The sequence below is a fragment of the Mesocricetus auratus genome, unplaced genomic scaffold (genome assembly GCF_017639785.1).
Source record: "Mesocricetus auratus isolate SY011 unplaced genomic scaffold, BCM_Maur_2.0 Super-Scaffold_100010, whole genome shotgun sequence".
NCBI classification, from domain to species: domain Eukaryota; kingdom Metazoa; phylum Chordata; class Mammalia; order Rodentia; family Cricetidae; genus Mesocricetus; species Mesocricetus auratus.
The window spans coordinates 86,530,558-86,550,872 of NW_024429194.1; the positions used below are offsets into that span (position 1 = coordinate 86,530,558).

Here is a 20,315-nt window from a genome sequence, read left to right on the forward strand (position 1 = left end):
TTTTTAGCCTCTTTCCTAGGATTAAGTATGCATGAGTTGTTTATTGGTAAACAGCTGTGTTTAGGCCTTGGGCCAGGTAGGTTTTCACCCTTAAGTGTGGGCCAGGCCTGTGAGTGGGAGACTCCCTGTGCTTGGTTAGGAGTCCGTTCCTGGGCTCACCACTGCGCTTCTGGCCTTGCATTTCCTGGAGCTGACAGTTTATTCTGCATTGCCGCTCACTGCAGCCTCCATTATCTGGAACCCTTTATGTGTGTGTGTGTGCCGTTTGTGGAAGTCAGGACCATCTCGGGTGTTCTCTCCTTCCACATCGGTTGAGACGGGTTCTTTTATCGTCAACTCAGAGCGTGCCTGGCTAGCGGGGCCGTGAGCTTCCGGGCATCTCCTGCCTTCACCTCCCATCTTCCTTTAGGCTTGTCAAGATCGCAGACGAGTTCCGCAAGGTGACCAGCTTTACGTGGGTCCTGGAGATTTGAACCCACCATGTGACAAGTGCTCTACCTATTGGTCTATCTCTCCATCCCAGTGGCCCTCCGTTTTGGTGACTTCTCCCGCTTTCTTTTCAAGAAAAAACAGCCAGTATGGCTCAGCATCCTTAAATCCCGTCTTTTTCCATGGCCAGAGCCTACGAGCCAGAGCCGGGTGGTGTCGGTAAAGTCAGTCTGCCTGTCCTGGAGTCTCTGCCGAGTCTCTTCTGCAGATGAGCCCCGGAGGCACACTGTCTCCTGGTCTTCCCAGGTTTTCTCTACTGTCATGGAAACCTTGCTCGTCAACGAGGCTGTATCACCACGGCCTTGGCCGTCTGCGCCCGTGGCAGACCCCCTGTCCTTTCAGTGGGAACAGCATGAGGGTTATAGTCTGAATTGATATGTCCAAGTTGAAAATGTCATGTGGAAGCTCCCACTTAAAGTGCAGGGCATGGCAGCTTCGGGAAATGGGGTCTTTATAAAGGTGATCAAGTTAAAATGGGGCCATGATTATGGGCCCTAATTCAGCCTAATAGGTAACCCAACAAAAAGGGGTAACTGGACACAGGGACAGGTGCCCGCAGAGAGAAGACATACGAGAGGGAGCTCATACGGTACTTTGTCACGGCAGCTCTGGGACGCAGGCTATTTATCACAACCGCCTGCCATTGCATCTCCACGGGCTAGCCCAGGGCTGGGAGGGCAGGGGATTCAGGCAGTCTGCTCCCTGTGGGGGAGATCAGGGTTCACCATGGTCCCCATAACATCACCTGGAAGGGCAACAGACCCTAGTCAATGGCCTTTTACTATCCACAAAATTCCATTTCTCAAGTCTGGTCCTTCAAGAAAAAATGGTTTATTTAACAATTTTTAGTAGAATCCTGGTCCAGCGGGCACACCAGCCACTGGCCTAGGTTTGCACCTCATCCTAGCCTCCCTGAGGTGCTCATGTTCTTAGAGGGGGGTAGGCCTTTTGAGGAGCACCCCTTCCTTGTTACAGGGACCCCAATGACTCAGGGCACCGTGTTGTAGACACTGTAGTTGTCCTTCTGGGTGACATGTAGCTTCCAAGTGAAGAGGCGCTTCTGGGAGGGAAGGCCTTGGGCCTGCCTCACCATGAGCTCCACATCCTCATCCGACAGTAGCCGAACCAGGTCCCCCTCAGCATCCTGGTAATTGAGGGCGATGTCTTCTCTCTGGAACTCACGCCTGGGGGAACACATCAGGGTTAGTCTGAGGCTCCCAGGGAGAAGCCAGGGCCTTGGGTCCACAGAGCATGGAACTGGCCCTCATCAGCCGAGCAACTGTACTCCCATTCTTCAGATGGGGAAACTGAGGCACGAAAGGAAGAGGGAGCTTTGTAATTCATTAGTGGTGCAGCCTGAAGCATCTTGCATATGAGTGAGTGGGTGGAAGACTTGAGTTTCCTAAGAACAGAGGGCGAGGCAGCCCAGGGAGGCCTGTGGGAGCCAGCAGACAGCTGTGGCGGGGGGGGGGGTAGTGGGGGTGACCAGGCTTCCACATGACTGGTGGGAACAAGATCTGAACTGGCTTCCCATGTTTGACCCAGCAGGACTAATCTAATCACCTTGCAGAATTTCTATCCCGTGATTATAATTCTTGAAAGTTACCCCCAGAAAATAATGAATAAAGCACAATGACACTGACAGCAGCAACAAGGAGGGGAATAGGCATGGCCGGGGGCGCTGTGAGTGTATGTGTGCCCCTTTGTTCGTGTTTCTGTGTATGCGCGTTTTGTGTGTCCGTATGTGTGCATCTTTGTGCCGCGGTGCTGATGCCTGTTTGTGCTTCCTTGTGTTTATGAATGACTCTTTTGTGTTGTATGTCGTGTATATCGTGTGTATGTGTATGTCTGGGGGTTCTGTGTTTGCACTTGCTTTGTGTTGTGGGTGTGTCTCGTTTCGTGTGTTTGTGTGTGGCTTTGTGTGTTTGCGTGTGGCTTTTGTGTGTGTGTGTGTGAGAGAGAGAGAGTGTTTGTATTTGTGTGCATGCTCTGAAGTATCTGAGCACTCAAGAGGGTGAATGACGGTTACGGCACTGCGTTCGCATTACAAGCTGCATCGCTTTTACGGTAAGAGGTGGGACAGCTCGTGATGGTTCAATGAAGTAACAGTCCGGCAGTGGCCTGGCCTGCAGGGTGGTGGTGATTTCCCCGGCTGGGGGTTGTGCCCAACTTCAAGGCTTTCAAACAGAGATGTATTCTAACAGCAGCCCCGCAGTCACACGCTTTGACTTCAGGTGAGCCCTGGCCTTCTGCAGCCTGCTTGGCTCTTGTCTAAAGGCACCGTGGGCTGCGGGGACTGCGGGGGCTGCGGGGGCTGCGGGGGCTGCGGGGGCTGCGGAGGCTGCGGGGGCTGCAGGGACTGGAGCTGTCACAGGTGGTTGCCTGCCCCTCCACCCCATTCTTCTCTCCCACCCAACCTCTCACCTCATGAGCGCTAGCAGGTCTTTGAACAGAGGGGTGCTGTTGAGGTCTTCCTCCACCGCAATGTCTCTAAGGGGGGCAGTAGAAAGAGGAAACATCAGGGTTGGGGGCATGCTTGGGGGCCAGGCTCAAATTCAGCAATAGCTTGTCATAGCCCCTGTGGTGTATCTGGAAGGCAATGGGAGCCACAGCCGCAGGGCAGGGAGGGGACGGAGACTCGACACCAGTGTGTAGACTGGGAGAGAGAGGCGTGATGGGGTGGCAAGGAGGGTGAGCCGCCCTTGTCTCCCAGCAGGCCACCAACTTGATGGTCTTGATTGTGTCTTCGTAGTAGTAGCAGCGCAGCCAGCTGGTGGTGTCGCCCTCCTCGGGGAAGTCCTTGAGGATCTTCACGAAGGAACCTGGGAAGATGCCGGTGGCTCCCTGGGTTGTGCCCTGTAGGGGGAAAGAAGCTTCCTCATCTGGAAGAGAGACCCGGGGCGCGTCTCAGAGCCCCACACTCTTTGTGATGACAAGGTCCTGTAGATTGTCCCCCAAAGTCCATGTGTCAAAGGCATGGACCCCTGGTGGCTCTGCTGGGGGCTGTGGGAGCTTGGAGAAGCAAGTCCTAGTGGAAGTGTCTTCTGTCACTGGGGAGAGGGCCCCTCAACGGGGCAGCGGGGGGCCTAGCTCTTTCTTCTTTCCGTTTTCTTTATTTAACTCTCTATTCATTTACTTTTCACATTTTTCTTCCTGACCACAATGCAAGAGTTTAGCGCTCTCACGATGCAAGAGTTTAGTGCTCTCATACGCTTCCGTCATGACGAGTGGTCTCAGCACAGAGTCACTTTGGTAAGGATCTGGAGATATCAAATAGTGAGCCATAGACAACCTTTTCTCTTCATAAGCTAGCTGCCTTGGGTGTTTTGTTACAGTGACCAAAGCCAACTAACACAGAGCAGAAAGGTGAGGAGGTTCCCCAAGCTGCCCAACCCAGAAGACCAGCACTTCAGTTAGAGAAAAACTCTGAATTCACCTGGAAAGCTGTATGTGTCTCCCTCTCCCCCTCCATCCTTCCTCTCCCCCTCCATCCTCTTCCCCTCCATCCTCTCCCCCTCCGTCCTTCCTCTTCCTCTCCCCTCTTCTTCTTCTCCCCCTTTCCTCATTCTTTGCTTCAGCAAAGATTTTTTTTTGAGCACCGTTGTGTCAAAAGCGCTGGTCTCTGGAGTTACATCACTACTGTTCCTCCATGCAGCACTACTGACAGCACAGAATGGCAGGGGGCATGTGAACATACAGGCCCTCTGTGGCAGATAGCCACGCGTGTGGAAATCAGGACGGGGGTGGGGGAGGCTCCTAGGGATGAGCTCAGGTCATCTTTGATGCCTGAGCTCACATCTTCTCTGTGCCATAAGCTGAGGTTCCAATTCCTGCCATCTAGGATCTGATGATGGCCACAATCCAGTCAGTAAGACTTTCTAGAAAACTGGACCAGGTCATATGACAGGGTCACCAGAGCGGCCTCTTGGGTGAGCGCAGAGAGGCAGAAGCTCAAACAGCCCAGTCCCTGCACCAGCCACACTCATGCCTCTCCAGCCCCGGGACACCAGAGACCAGAGCTTCCTCTAGACACTGAGTGTCCAATAGTGACAATATTATCCGATAGAGAAGGCTAGGCGCAGGTCACTGTGGAGCAAAGTAACAGCCAGGGTTCCCAGCTTCAGGGTCTCATCCCCGGGACCGTTACATGCACCAGGAGCAAGGCACCCAGACTCTCTGGTGACAAGGCCTAGACGACATCCACCTCTCCCTTATCCCTGCCAGGAACTGATGAAGAAACAGTGTTTTCGTCATTTACAGGAAAGGAAACCACGGGATTGAGCAACCTCCTGAGGTCCAAGCTAAAAACAGTGAACAGTCCAGACACGCTGGTCAAGTACTCTGTCCTGTTGTTGTTTTGCAGTTTGGGGGGTGGCACCCAGGACCTTGCACACCAGGCAAGTGCTCCTCCACTAAGTGGCCTCAAGCATGGACACCTGCCCTTACAGTCATCCTTGCTGCTGGCCAGGGATGCAACATTATCACATATGAGCCCCACATCTCTCACTGGGGGAAGTCTGACCCCCAAAGCAAGCATGGGGAGACCTGTGTGGTTGCTGTGACTGGTACACTGCCAGCATCTGGCGGGGAGAGCAGGATGCTGCGAGCGCCCTGCACTGCACAGAAAGGCCCACCCTCCCCAGGAATTACCAGTCCCCAAAGCTAAGAGTATCAGTTCCTAAAAGTCTCGTTAGCGATCTGGAAACTAAAGAAGGGAGGCTGTGCAACGGCTCAGGGGTGAAGAGGCTTGCAGCAAACCCTGACAGCCTGAATTCCACCCCCGGGACCAGCCTGGTGGAGTGGGGAGGCAAGTCCTGAAAACCGTTCTCTGACTTCAGCATGCGCCGTGGGGAGAATGCTCTGCTTCATCAACACTCTTGACTCTGCAATGCCTATAACTCACAGGTCACCCGCACCTGCTGGGCCCTCGAGGACTATCACAGAGGACTGCTACCCTCAGGCTTCCCAAGATACTTTCACAGTGTCTGCCTGTGCAACAAACCCAAACTGCCTCACCCCACCCTTCCTCCACCCCATCCTCACCTCATCCTCACCTCCACCCTTCCTCCATCCTCACCTCCATCCTCACCTCATCCTCACCTCCACCCTCACCTCCATCCTCACCTCCATCCTCACCTCCATCCTCACCTCATCCTCACCTCCATCCTCACCTCATCCTCACCTCATCCTCACCTCCACCCTTCCTCCATCCTCACCTCCGTTCTCGTCTCCACCCTCACCTCCACCCTCACCTCCATCCTCACCTCCATCCTCATCTCCATCCTCATCTCCACCCTCACCTCCATCCTCACCTCCATCCTCACCTCCACCCTCACCTCCATCCTCATCTCCACCCTCACCTCCATCCTCATCTCCACCCTCACCTCCATCCTCACCTCCATCCTCATCTCCACCCTCACCTCCATCCTCATCTCCACCCTCACCTCCATCCTCACCTCCACCCTCACCTCCATCCTCATCTCCATCCTCACCTCCACCCTCACCTCCATCCTCACCTCCATCCTCATCTCCATCCTCGTCTCCATCCTCACCTCCATCCTCACCTCCATCCTCATCTCCACCCTCACCTCCATCCTCATCTCCATCCTCATCTCCACCCTCACCTCCATCCTCATCTCCATCCTCATCTCCACCCTCACCTCCATCCTCATCTCCACCCTCACCTCCATCCTCATCTCCATCCTCATCTCCACCCTCACCTCCATCCTCACCTCCACCCTCACCTCCATCCTCACCTCCATCCTCACCTCATCCTCACCTCCACCCTCACCTCCATCCTCACCTCCATCCTCATCTCCACCCTCACCTCCATCCTCATCTCCATCCTCGTCTCCACCCTCACCTCCATCCTCACCTCATCCTCACCTCCACCCTCACCTCCACCCTCACCTCCACCCTCACCTCCATCCTCATCTCCATCCTCGTCTCCACCCTCACCTCCATCCTCACCTCATCCTCACCTCCATCCTCACCTCCATCCTCACCTCATCCTCACCTCCATCCTCACCTCATCCTCACCTCCATCCTCATCTCCACCCTCACCTCCACCCTCATCTCCACCCTCACCTCCACCCTCACCTCCATCCTCACCTCCGTTCTCGTCTCCATCCTCATCTCCGTTCTCGTCTCCATCCTCACCTCCACCCTCACCTCATCCTCACCTCCACCCTCACCTCCATCCTCACCTCCACCCTCATCTCCACCCTCACCTCCATCCTCACCTCCGTTCTCGTCTCCATCCTCATCTCCGTTCTCGTCTCCATCCTCACCTCCATCCTCACCTCATCCTCACCTCCACCCTCACCTCCATCCTCATCTCCACCCTCACCTCCATCCTCACCTCCATCCTCACCTCCATCCTCATCTCCACCCTCACCTCCATCCTCACCTCCATCCTCACCTCCGTTCTCGTCTCCATCCTCATCTCCGTTCTCGTCTCCATCCTCACCTCCATCCTCACCTCATCCTCACCTCCACCCTCACCTCCATCCTCACCTCCACCCTCACCTCCATCCTCACCTCCGTCCTCGTCTCCACCCTCACCTCCATCCTCATCTCCATCCTCACCTCCACCCTCACCTCCATCCTCATCTCCATCCTCATCTCCACCCTCACCTCCATCCTCACCTCCATCCTCACCTCATCCTCACCTCCACCCTCACCTCCATCCTCACCTCATCCTCACCTCCACCCTCACCTCCATCCTCATCTCCATCCTCACCTCATCCTCATCTCCACCCTCATCTCCACCCTCACCTCATCCTCACCTCCACCCTCACCTCCATCCTCACCTCATCCTCACCTCCACCCTCACCTCCATCCTCATCTCCATCCTCACCTCATCCTCATCTCCACCCTCATCTCCACCCTCACCTCCGTTCTTGTCTCCATCCTCACCTCCATCCTCATCTCCACCCTCACCTCCATCCTCACCTCATCCTCGTCTCCATCCTCACCTCCATCCTCATCTCCGTTCTCGTCTCCACCCTCATCTCCGTTCTCGTCTCCATCCTCACCTCCATCCTCACCTCATCCTCATCTCCACCCTCACCTCCATCCTCACCTCCATCCTCACCTCCATCCTCATCTCCGTTCTCGTCTCCATCCTCACCTCCATCCTCACCTCATCCTCACCTCCACCCTCATCTCCACCCTCACCTCCATCCTCATCTCCGTTCTCGTCTCCATCCTCACCTCCATCCTCACCTCATCCTCATCTCCACCCTCACCTCCATCCTCATCTCCATTCTCGTCTCCATCCTCACATATAACTGTAGGTCCATCCTTTCTCCACCCTCACCTCCGCTACCGCCACCGGCCCTCCCACCCCATCCCCATCTAACTCCACCCTCACCTCCATCCTCACCTCCATCCTCATCTCCACCCTCACCTCCATCCTCTCTTCATCCTCACTCCCACTGCCTCTGACATCACCTCCCCTGCCTCACCTCCAGCCAGTCTTTGTTGACCCTGCTGAGAAGGAAGATCACGTCTCCAGCCTTGAAACTGAGCTCCAGTTTGCTGTTCCCAGTGAAGTCAAACAGGGCCTGAGGGAAAGGGCACCACGCTGAGAGGGAGAAAATGCCTGTTGAGCCCTTGAAGGCCTACAACTACTTTGGCAGCCCTTTTCGCGGGTGTGGAAACTGAGGTTTGGAAGGGTGTTGGCACAGCCCCTCTGTTTGTGGAGGACCTCAGGTTGGAGCCCCGGTCTCCCCAACTGCAGGGCAGGTGGTCCCTTCAGAGCTGGCAGGGCCCACGTACAGGGGAGAACCCAAACTTTTGAGCGGGGCCTGTCCTGCTCCCCCACCTCCCTGGCCTCGCTGTAGGCCACAGCCCTCCTGCACCCTCAGCTCTACCAGGGCACAGCCCACACTGGGTTTGAAACGCCATTGGAGTGCTCCTGGAGCTGTATGTGTCTAGAGGGCAAGGCCGTGTCTGAGGCTTCAGCCCACAGGCCAGGCTGGCCCAAGAACCCCAGCAAACTCTGGATGAGCTGATGGATGGCCGCACACTCCCCTGTTTCTGTGTGCTGGGCCCTGCCCTGCCCTCAGTCAGGCGGGGGTGCTCAGCATCCAAGGCTGAGGCTGTGGACCCCCTTCCTGTCCGGAACCCAGCACCGCGCAAATGCACAGTGTGGCACAGCAGGCAGGCTCGGTAGCTGCCACGGGTGAGGTCTAGCCTGTGGATACCTCTGCTCTCGGAGCTTCCATGCGGTCCACGCCAGCGCCTTGTGGAGACACACCCTTGCTATGGAAAGAAAAGGGCTGTCAGCCTTGTGGATCCCCCAGGGCTCAGTTTCTGGGTTGGGGAGGCCTGGAAAGACAGATTATGCGCTGCCACCAGCCCTTTAAACCCAGCCCTTTAAACCGTATCCCCACCACCGCCCCAGGGGCGGCTGTTCTCCCACAGAAGACCCCGGGGGCAGAGCTTGCAGAAGGGTTGGAGAGGAGGTCGTGGCTCCGAGCGGTTAACTCTCCACCTGTCCTCAGCTTGGCTCGCAGAGCCAAACTCTCTCACTGTGCTGTTATTCCATTTCAGCCCAGGAAACTGAGGCTGTGGGAGGTCCCTGAGTGACTGGAATTCAGACGGTGCCTTCCTAGGCACACAGGGAAGTGGCTGGGAAGAGAGCGCATTTAGGGGAGGTTTGGGATCAGGAGCCCTATTTTTCCTTGGCTTTTAAAAGAAGTGACTGCTCAGAAACCTGTGCCGTTCCACCACCGTGGTGCCGCTAGGTTTGCCGGGTTAGTTTTTTATGAGGGTCAGGGTTGGAAGGGAGCCCAGCACCCTTTGGAATGAGGAGCAGCAGCGACCCCTGGGGGCTAGAGACGGGACTCAATTGCAGGCTCTGAGCGGGTGCAGAGATGGTCACCTACATTTTGCGCGTGCGCGGTCGGAGCCGGCGGAGCGCCTGGGGCACCTGCTCTGCATCGTATGCAGACTGATAAAAGAAGATCCTGACATCGGGGTCCATCAGCACGCAGACGGGCAGGCTCAGGAGGTTCTGTGTGGAGAGGGGCAGGGCAGGGAGGGCAGTCGGCACAAAGATCGAGACAGCCCTGTTGCCACACCAGCCCCCTCTACCCATCTTTGCTCAAGCATTCTCAGAGGGTAATAAGCATGGATTATTAGCCCTCAGAAGTTGAAGGAGACAATTCCCAAGCTTGCTTCTGGCCCAGGATGAGCAGGGGAGCCGTGCTGGCTTGATAGCTCATTTGGAATCATCTAAAGGTCCCCAGAGACAGAGATTAAGGGGACTGGTTATGCCAGGAACTTACCCTATTAATAACCTGGAAGCTAGGATCAGAGAGGGCAGTCATCTGCCCAAAGCCACACAGCTTAGTCACAGAGCTGGGACACACAGAGGCACTGGAGAGACTTGCATAGTCTCACTGTAGCCGAGGCGGGCCTCAAACTTGCACTCTAGTTACTGAGCCCTAAAGGACAGTGCCCGGTGCAGGGGCTGGGGGGCGGGGCTTGGAAGTGATTGGGACAGGCTGGGGGCGGGGCTTGGAAGTGATTGGGACAGGCTGGGGGCGGGGCTTGCAGGTTGGTATATTCTATCCCATGCCCTCTCCTCTTCCCACCCTGTGTCCAAACACTGTGACCAAGCTACGAGGACATGGAGCAGGAGGGCCCGGCGTGGCTCCCTATCTAGCCCCAGAAGGTCCGGGAACCCTGAAGAGCAGAGGCCAGTTTGGGGGAGCTACTGTTTGAGAGGCACCCAGAGTCCTGTGGAAAACCTCAGGATCACAATTAGAAGCAGGCTCACAGCTCTAAGAACACCTTCACCTCATTTTCTCCACAGACTCCAGCTTCACTCTAGGAGCGAGCACGGAGAGCCGGAGGGACCGTCCATTTCACAGAGGAGAAAGTCATGGCTTTTTGAGGGAGGATGCCTTGTTCACTCCAAGGCACCCATCCCAACAAGCCTCCAAAGCACTAAAGCTGTGAAAGGCACCTCTGGACACCGAGGAAGGCTTTCCATCAAGCCGTGGCCTGGATGCTTCTACTGACGGGGTGCTCACTACCTTGCAAGGCACACTGACCCTCCCCTGCATGGTTGCAATGCGGGGGGTGGGGTGTCCTTTCCTGGCTACCCTGGCCTTTGCCTCTAGCACCATTTCTTGTATGTCCCCATGGCTTAGAAAGCTGACAGTGTCCATAGTGGGAACACACAGAACACCTAGCCGAGGACAGTGAGTGCAGCCCATGTCCAGCTGTGTCTGGGTGAAAAGATGTATGAGCTCAAAGGGGCCCTTCTCTGGCCTGAGGGACAGGATGTAATCTGCTGTTATGCCCCATTGTGTGGCTTTGTGGTTTACCTGCCATCATCCCAATGGGCAGCAGGTGTCCTGGGGGAGCAGGCACTGTGTCCCAGAGCTTGGCACGCTCAAGGATTTGTCAAGCGTGACTCCTCATGGCCCAGCTCCTGGATCCTTGAGAACATACTCTGCTTCTCTTTCTAGCCAGGCTTCTTAGGATTGAAGGTAGGGCCATGGGGGCCTCAAAGAAAGCCCAGTTCTCAAATTCATGCCCCAAGGAACTCCCCCCCCCCGACTGTGCAAGCACCGAGGGAACGTGGAAGCAGGTACCTTCATGTAGGCGTTGAGGGCAGGGATCCGGGTTTCGGCGATCTCCTGCTTCACACCCATGTAGACTTTGGCTGTGGAGGGAAAAGCTGCTCAGAGCCTGGACCGCATGGTGCCTGCTCTTCAACGGCCTCATTGGCAGACAGTTGCCCAGTGCCCCTCTCCCCAGCTCAAGACTCTTTCTGCCTTCTGTCACAGAACCAGGGTGTGATCAAGACACTTTCCAGCTGCGTCTCCTAATCACTAGAAGGTACAGGGAATTCTCTGTGTCATGCCTATACAAGGGTGTGTATACACATACACCCGCTCACATTTATGCATGAACACACATACACGCTCGGCACACTGTACACACCCGATACACCCGTGCAAAATTCAAACACAACAAGTCCATGCATGAATACTCTCACTCACATAGACACATGCATTCACACTCACATACACGCATACACGTGCATGCAAGAGCATACATGCACTCAGACATACACGCATGATCTTTTATACAGACTCACATATGTGTACACACATATACACAAATATACTGCATTCAGGAACATGTGCATACATGTGTGCATGTGCATATACATATACAGTGTACACACATGCATACACATGCACATATACATATACAGTGTACCCACATGCAAAAGCATACACATACACATATATGCAAGTACACACATAAGGCTTATGTGCACACATTCATCCAATGTACACTACACATAAGCACACAGATGCAAAATGCTTTCACACACAAATGTATGTACACACACACACGTTTTAGCAGATGCACATGTATTCATGTACACGCACTCACAAGCCTTAGCTCTGAGCATGGGATCTCTGCCTGCCCTGATCGAAGTGGTTTCTCCTCCTCAGGCTTGGATAACAGTCTGGTCAGTATCTCGCTAGGTAAGTCCTCAGAACAACTACACTGAATCATGGAGGTGGGGCCTTCCCAGGGTCCCTTTCAGTAGACTGCCATAGTTAGAAATTGTGGGTCCCAGGTCCCACTCACACATACTGACACACACAGACGACTAAGTATCTGTTCTGTGGATGAAAGAGCCATGCCCCAAATGCAAGGAGGAGTGTTCTGGGAAAGAGGCAGCAGGTGATGTCCAACCAAGTGACGAATGTCCTCCAGGAGCACCAGGAGGCGGGAGGCAGGAGGGAGGAGGGAGGAGGGTGGCGAGAGGCAGGCTCTTGGGGGAGCTGCCACCCAGAGGGCTGCATCGGAAGGCAACCCTGTGCCACAGGACAGGCAGGCTGGTCACCTGTGTGGCCAGGAGGGTGGTTCATAAAGGGTGGGACGAGGCAGGAGCCATGAACAGAAAAGTGACAGTCACAGGCACCAGCCGGCTTGCCAGAGTGGATGTCTGCTATGGGAAGACAAGAAAGGACAAGCATGGCAGGGAGTCGCCCTGTTCCTAGGGTGGTCGGGAGAGCAGAGTGAGCACAAGGGTGAACAGGAATCAGGATGGAGATCGACGAGGCCTAGTGGAGGAGACGTAAAGGGACCCTCAGCTTCTGGACAGCAGACCGCAACTACGGGACTCTGTCCTGAGGTCAGTGCTGGGGTGGGGGGGAGGAGCTGAAACCAGAGCAGAGGGAGATGCGAGGTGAGACCCTGAGCTGCAGGGATACTTCATGGTAGCTCATCAGCTGGTGGGGTGGAGAGGAGCCTATGCAGATGCCCTGCGCAGGGGCAGTGTGGAGGGTAGGAGGATGAGGATGGAATCCGAGGAGAGAGGTGTCAGCTCGGAATGGCAGAGCCGCCTCCTCACCACTCCCGACTGGGGGATGGGAGGGCCCTTGCCACTCAGTCCGGTGTCCTTGTTGGGACCGGATGAAGAGAACGTGACTCGTTCCAGAGGAGGGGACCGCGCACACATGGGAGGTGGGTTGGGAGAAGGGAAGAAAGACAGGCCTCTGAGGCTCGGGAAGATGTAAGTGGCATGACAGAGACAGCTGCCTATCCAAGGAGTTGCTTGGGCTAGCTCAGGACGGGGCGGCACCTGAGACGTGGAACAGGGTGGGGCACGTGACAAGGAGGCCTGGGAGGACGCGGATGGGGTTGGAGGCTATTTGTACTCAGAACTATGTGGGACCCAGCTTCCTCAAGGGGCAGAGAAGGAGCCTCATGGTGGCTGGGGGCGGCAGGAAAGACCAGAGTTCAGGTGCTGCGTGATCCCACTCTGGGCTCCCAGGGGGTGGATGGCCATATTAGGAGGCAGAAACTCTGGTCGTGAAGGCACCCAGAAAACAGAGGGCTGGCCATGGGGGAACACAGGTGGCAGGGAGGGGGCTGTTAGGGGACACTGCCAGCCTGTGGCTGCTGCAGGAGGGGCACTGGTCAAGTGAATAGTTTGTGAAAGGGGTTGAAATAACACTCTGCAGAGCTGGGAGGTGAGTGAGGCGGGGACCGAGGCCAGCTCTGGACCTGAGGGCAGCGTGCAGCCTACCTGGCAGCGTGGGCAGGCTGCAGGTAAATGGGCTGCTCTTGCTCTCTGGCCCGAAACGCTCCTCCAGTTTGCTCTGCAGGGCATAGAACTGGCGGTAGCGGCGGTAGATGAGGTACTTGGACCCTCCTTTCGTCTTCACCTCAATGACAAAAACCTGCAGAGGAGGAGAGAGGCCAGGGGTGGGGAAAGGGAGCTGGGATGTGGGAGCAGCTGTGGTGGTGTAGGGGGCTGGGGAGTTGGGGGGAGCCCTGGAGTCTGGGGTGGTTGTGGGATGAGAGTTAGGAAACAGAGGGGTCTAGAAAGTAGAGAGGGTTGGGGGGCTGGGGGGGGACCGGAGGTGAAAGGGCCGGGGAGATCAGGGGACGGGAAGGTGGAGGGACGGGGATGCGAGGGGGGGGGGCAAGGGACCCCAGGGATAGGCACGGGGCACTGAAGTAGGGAGGACCCAGAGGCGGGCATAGGAACCGGAGGTCAGGGCAGAAGCAGCCGGCACAGGATGAGGTCAGAGGTCGCAGACAGGGCTTTCCCAAGCCCTGCACTGTACTGGGTGGGGTGAGCCCCCAGTGGGGTGTCCTGTGTGCTTGTCTGCACTCAGGAGCACCCCAGTTTCCTCCCACATTCCATCCAGCACATGTTGGCAATCAGCCTGTCTAGAGAAACCACTGTCAAGATGTCTCAGAGAATTGCCAGGTGTTCCAAAGAGAAACGCTGCCTTACTGAGACAGGAGACGAAAGACGGAAGGTCAGAGGTTAGAGGGCAAAGGAACAGGGGCTGCTGACTCACAAAGTGGCTGGTGAAGCCCCTCTTCTCCTCGATGTCAGCGATATTGGCTGAGACGGCCACGTCGTCGGGAAGCTGCTCAAAGTCACTGGGGGAGGCCAGAGGAGGGGACCAGTTACTCACTGCCTTTGCCTGGGCAAAGCTGGTGGAGCCCTGCAAGCCTCATTCTGCACCCTGTCCACGCCCGGCGCCTCACTGGGAACCCAGAGATACCAGGTCACGCTCTGAGCATGGGGGACGCTGAGCTGCAGCTGGGCACCACCAGCCACTTGGCAGCCACACTGCCCACCCGGGAGCCTGCGCCCCTCTGTGGCAGTCCTGTGCTAGGTAGGCTCTGCATTAAGAGTGTGCTGGGGGGCCTGCAGGGGTTCGTATGGGTGTCCCCATAGGCCGCAGTTAATGACTTAGTCCCCAAGAATCCCCAGGGAAGAGCTGCGAACCTCTAGGAAGGATGGGCCTCGTGGAAGGCATTTGGGTTCCCAGGGCGGGCCTTGAGAGGGACAGGGGAGCATGTTTGTCTCCGGCCCCTCTGCTTGTATCTGGTTCCAAACGCAAGCGGGTAACTTTGCCTTGTACTCTTGCTTCAATGTGTTGCTATTGCCAGAGGCCCACGGCACAGGGGGTACCCCACTTTTGACCAGGATCTATAGAACCGTGAACCCACATGAGCATTTTTACTCCATACATTGACCGCAGTATTCTGTTAGAGTAACACGAGGCGGACTGACAGAGCGCCCGCCCCGGCCCCGCCCCAGCGAAGAGAACGGCTGACTGTGTAGGCAGGTCAACTGGAACTCACTGGAAACTAGGGAGGTCCTTCCAGCCAGTGGGGACAGCTTCTGCTAAGGTTCTGAGCCCTGAGGAAGAGCCTGATGGGCCTTGAGGTGGATAAGCTGGTCTGAGGGTCTTAGGAGCAGGGAGCTGGGTGGGCTTGGGAAAAGCCTGAAGTGAGGGGTTCACCATGGGCAGCCAGCAATGTGGACAGGAAGGAGGGCGGAGACTGCATGAGACAGGTCCTTAGGAGGCCCCAGGGGTGGGAGGTCATAGGGGTCGCACAACAGATAGGACCTCAGTGATGCGGCTAGCATTTGTGTGGTTTTTCCTGGCCAATCGAGTGTGAGCCGTGCCCAGCATGGAGTGTGCCCAGCTTGGAGAGGCAGTATGTCATCATCGGCATACAAAACCTATTCCTGTTCCCACGGGCCCTTGAGGCCCAGAGCAACCATGTGACTAGCTCTGGTCAGTGAGATGGGATGGGGGGTGACATCTGGATCTGTAGCAAGCACAGGGCACCCATGAGGCAAAAGCATGAGGCAGCAGGAGAGAGTCTGTAGTGCCACGCCCCCTGAGCTACAGAGCCAGAGCAGCTTTCCTCGGGACTTTCACTGTGGAAAAAAACAACTGGCCACTGTTTTCCCTGCAGCCTAACGCATTTCCAAAGGGACACATGACCAAGGTAAGGTAAGGCAGTGCAGCTGAATGAAAGAGAAGGCATGACAAGAGTGATGCTCTCTCTCTCTCTCCCTCTCTCTCTCTCTCCCTCCCTCCCTCTCTCTCCCTTCCTCCCCCCTCTCTGTCTGTCTGTCTCTGTCTCTCTCTCTCTCTGTGTCTCTGTCTCTCTCTCTCTCTGTCTCTCTCTGCCCCCTCCAGGGTTTCTCTGTATAACAGCCCTGGCTGTCCTGGAACTCACTCTGTAGACCAGGCTAGGCTGGAACTCACAGCGATCCCCCTGCCTCTGCTTTCTGTGTGCTGGGATTAAAGTTATATGCCACAACTGCCAGCCCGGCCAAGTGCTCCTAACCAGCACAGGGAGAGGGGGCTTGGGGACTCAGTTCAGGTCAGGCTAATGTGAGATGTCCCCGGACAGGAAGCTGGTGTGCAGGTGTGGGGAGTGGCGTGGGGGCGCTGACCTGCATGGCTAGGCTGAGAGCCTCCTACCTATGGTTTATGGCTGTGGATAAGACTTAAGACCCTCCAGTTGCCAGTGAATGGGAGAGGGCTGAGGAGGACAATCAGAGAAAGGGAAAAACAGGCCACCAAGCACAGCCAAGGTCACCCAGCCACTTGTACCCAGACCAGGAAGTAGGAAACAGGGGTAGCCGGGCATTGGTGGCACGTACCTGTGATCTCAGAAATTCAGAGGTGCAGGAAAGGGATCAGCCCAGGCTGCAGAGCCAGACCATTGAGGAAGAGGGGAGGCAGAGGTGGAGGAGGAGGAGAATAGGAGGACAAGAAAGGTGAGGTGGGAGAGGAAGAGGTGTGGAGGGCGAGAATGAGGAAGAGATGACGGGGGGAGGGGGCCGGAGAAGGGCAGGGAGGGTGAGATGGGGAGGGGGAGGGACATGGGTGGGAAAGAGGGAGGGTGATGAGGAGGAGGAGGAGGAGGGTGACGAGGAGGAGGAGGGTGATGAGGAGGAGGAGGAGGAGGGTGACGAGGAGGAGGAGGAGGGTGACGAGGAGGAGGAGGGTGACGAGGAGGAGGAGGAGGAGGGTGACGAGGAGGAGGAGGGTGATGAGGAGGAGGAGGAGGGTGACGACGAGGAGGAGGGTGACGACGAGGAGGAGGAGGAGTAACTGGGCCCTCCTGGCGGAGCCTGGGACACAAATGGGACAGTGTGCTCTGTACCACGCCTCACGGCAGGTGGGGACCTAGGAGCCGGCACCCCTCATCCCAGTCCATGCTGCTCACCTCGCCCCCTGGGACCTGGTCCATCCCTGGATGGTGCATCAGGACACGGGAGTCACCAGGCAGTGACTCAGGGAGTCAGCAGGCCAGAGGGGGCTGTCTCTCAGTCTGGAGTTCCTCTGTGACCACGGGTGACCTCCCACTCACTTTTCAGCGTGACGCAGGAGCCCCTGGGAAGGGTGGCCCCATCTACTCCCCCCAGAGGCTTAGTGCAATGCTATATTCAATAGCGATTTCCTGAGCACTAAGGCTGGGGTAGAGCGGGAAGGAATGGAGAAGCGAGGAGTGGCCACGGGCTACTCTGGAAGGTTGGATAACAATGATTTAGCTGGGAGTGCTGAGGTCACACCAGAATCTAGGTACCTGAGTCACAGAACTAGGAAATGGAGTCACAGAGAGGTTAAGGAGCTTGCCCAGGTGAGGAAGCTGGGATTAAGACAAAGCAACTCAGAGACCTTGGATGAACCCCAGCCCCTGGCCTGTTCCCACGTTCTGCCGCCTGGGCCATAGAACCCCAGCCCTGGCCTGTTCCCACATTCTGCTGCCTGGGCCATAGAACGGGTACTACTTAGCACGCAAGGACCCAGTCTCTTGTACCCCACTCTGGAGAGTGGGGGAATTGAATACTCAATGAGTAATCCTCCCGCTTCACCACAGCCAAGACATCTCCGAAAGAGAGGTGATCCTTGCTGCATCCTTCAAGGCATCAGCAGAGCTGCAGAAATTAGAGCTGCCAGAGGGAAGTGAAGCTGCCTGCAGCCGAAGGCAGGGAAGCGGAGAGGGGTCGGCAGGCAACAGCGGCGGGTGTGTGTGTGGGGGGGCTTTCAGGCAGGGGAGGCGGTGGACAGTGCAAAGGGCACATTGGTAGAACACAGGACACGAGACAGAACAAGGACACAGGCAGGTTCCACACAAGGGATCTTCATGCGTTGTGAAAGGACCTCAACTTTTTTTCTGCGGCGGAAGAATCTAGAAGTGTGCTATGCAGCACTGGTATCAGAAGATATACCAGGTTGGACCAGAAGGGACCTTGGGGGCCTCTCCCCATCCTCTGGTTCCTCCCACCCCTCTAACAATGGAGACAATGACATACGGTCAGGAGATCCCCTCTGTGACAACCAGGATCCCTACAACATCGGAAGGGCAGGGATGCCCTCACACCGCATCCGTTAAGTGCCCAGAATGGCACCGGTGCTTAGGAGGCTCTCAGCAATGGCCTCTGCCTGTGACTAGCCAGCGGGCTGCTGGATGCAGTGTGGGCAGCCCCGTGGCTTGCTAAGTTGGCAAGGAGGCTGTGGTGTGGGGAGAGGGCAGAGGCCTGGGCACCCACTAAGCCTCCAGGATAGCTGTCTCCTCAGGACACACTCAGGTTCTGCTGGGCCGACACCAGACTCCATGCACAGGGGAACTGCTTGTGGTGGTCAACTTGAGGACCTGATCTGGAGAGTCCTGAAAACTGCAGGTTCTTGGTACCTCAACCGCAGTAGGGGCTGGACATGTGGCTATAGCATCTAAACTCCCAGCTGCCCTTGAAGTGGCCCTGTTTAGCTCTGGACATTTGTCCACAAGTTTCTAGAAATGGATGCTGTATGTACTCTCCTTGTCTGTATCTCTGCTAGGGTGATTCTCAAGGCAGCACTGGAAATGCTGGATCTGGTGGCCTTAGGACCTGGACCCGTGACCCCATGAGGGGCAGAGGAGGGGAGCTGCCCCTCTGAGGGCGGAGCACAACTGTGAAACGGGCAGAGTAGGTGGAGAAAACACTCAGCCCTGCTGTCCTTCGCAGGTGTCATCTGAACTCTGCACCATGGAGGGCCATTCTGACCCCTGTCCTGGCACTAACTCGTATTGCCACACGGACAGGCCCCCTCTGACCTTTGACCTGCAGAAGACCCATCATTTTTGCCAGATTTCATGGCCCTGTGTTCCCACCTGGGCCTCATCAGCCAGACCCAGCTCTGGTATCTCCCAAGTGGTTCGGAGGGTGGCTTGCTCCCTAGTGTTGCTTTCTGTTTGATCAGGGGACAGACTCCAAACTCTGTCACTTGCGTCCTCGAATGCAGATGGCAGCATGGACCTGGCTGACCGAAGAGGGGCCACCAGGCCTCACCGTTCCTGTCTGCACAGTGTCTGTCTCCTCAGAGACAGATCTAGGTCATTACTGAGCTTCAGTGGATTTATTGATCATCTAGTTGGACTGCTCGGCCTCCCAAAGACACAGCCGTGATCCAAAAGACCAAAAACACCCTCGGGCAGACAGGGCAGAGGAAGATTAGTAATCGAGACCCTCCCCCCCCCCACACTAAGTGTCATTCAAGAAAAGGAAGCAGAGTCGATAAGCAGAGCCAGGGCTCTCTGAACCCAGCCCTGGGCAAAGACAGGAAACACAGAGGCTGATTCTGCCTGAGCAGCTGATGGAGAGCCACCTCTGACTGCAAAGTACCAGGAACCCAAGCCTAGTCCCCAGGACACCTGTGCTCTCAGGCTCTGCCACCCACTCATCCTGTGGCCTTGGGCCACATCCAAGCCACGCCCCACTCTGAGCCTTAGAATTCTCACCGCTGACCTACAAAGTCAAGGTTCCAGAAACAGTTGCGGGAGCCTGCATCTGGCGTTGAGGCACTGATCCCGGGCAACAGAAAAGGACAACCTCTTGGCACCCGCAGCCCCCTCACAGGCCTGCTGGGATCCATGAGAGAGCCTGGGAGGGAATGTGGGCACACTCTCACCTCTCCGAACGCAGCTGCTGGGCCAAGGCCATGGCTGTGGGTGAGCGGGAGAGTAGGTGGACGAGGGCCCTGCCCTCTCACTTCCTCCTGTCTGTGTCTGGGAGCCGCCCGAGGCTTGGAGGTCTCCAGGAGCAGCCTTTGAGCAGGCCTCTCCCTCCCTGGAGTACCTCCTCCAGGCTCTGAGCTGCCTGGTCCCTCAGTTCTCCTCACCCACTTCCTGGCTGCGCAGCAGTTGAGGAAGTGCTACTCTTGAGTCCTGGGCTTGCATGAGGCCACTGGCTTTGGGGACTTCCTCAGCAGTGCCTGTCTCTGGTGCTAAGCCCCACCCACCAAAGAAGCTTTCAGCTCCCTCTAGTCCATTAGGGAGACCCCTGGCCCTGGGAACTCATCGTCACTCTCATTCCCTGAGGCCCTTGCCCAAGCTCCCAAGGCCTGCCGTCCCTGAGGTCTGGTGGAGACACTTCTGCCAGGAAGCACCCTGCTTCTTCTTTATACTAGGGTGTGAAGGTTGACTTATGCCCCATCTTGCCCTCTCCCTGGTGCTCTGGACTCTGA

The 20,315-nt window shown here is 56.5% G+C and overlaps 1 protein-coding gene across 1 annotated transcript; it reads right to left on the bottom strand.

The window, feature by feature from the left end:
- Positions 1 to 1,304: 1,304 nt before the first annotated feature.
- Positions 1,305 to 20,017, bottom strand: Ncf4 (neutrophil cytosolic factor 4). The gene is made up of 10 exons (XM_005066953.4): positions 19,761 to 20,017; positions 14,349 to 14,433; positions 13,565 to 13,718; positions 11,103 to 11,173; positions 9,384 to 9,511; positions 8,700 to 8,757; positions 7,959 to 8,057; positions 3,215 to 3,345; positions 2,914 to 2,979; positions 1,305 to 1,673 (listed from the first exon to the last, which is right to left on the bottom strand). Exons 1-10 carry the CDS (start codon positions 19,790 to 19,792, stop codon positions 1,478 to 1,480), a joined length of 1,020 nt encoding a protein of 339 aa, XP_005067010.1. The 5' UTR covers positions 19,793 to 20,017; the 3' UTR covers positions 1,305 to 1,477.
- Between the last annotated feature and the right edge of the window lie 298 nt (positions 20,018 to 20,315).

Excerpts from the sequence above, each read along its gene's own strand:
- Ncf4 (XM_005066953.4), bottom strand. The coding sequence starts at position 19,792 with ATGGCCTTGGCCCAGCAGCTGCGTTCGGAGAG. Across the intron at positions 9,512-11,102 it reads CCCTCAACGCCTACATGAAG|AACCTCCTGAGCCTGCCCGT; the intron begins GTACCTGCTTCC and ends CTCTCCACACAG. Across the intron at positions 3,346-7,958 it reads TCAACAAAGACTGGCTGGAG|GGCACAACCCAGGGAGCCAC; the intron begins GTGAGGCAGGGG and ends TTCCCCCTACAG.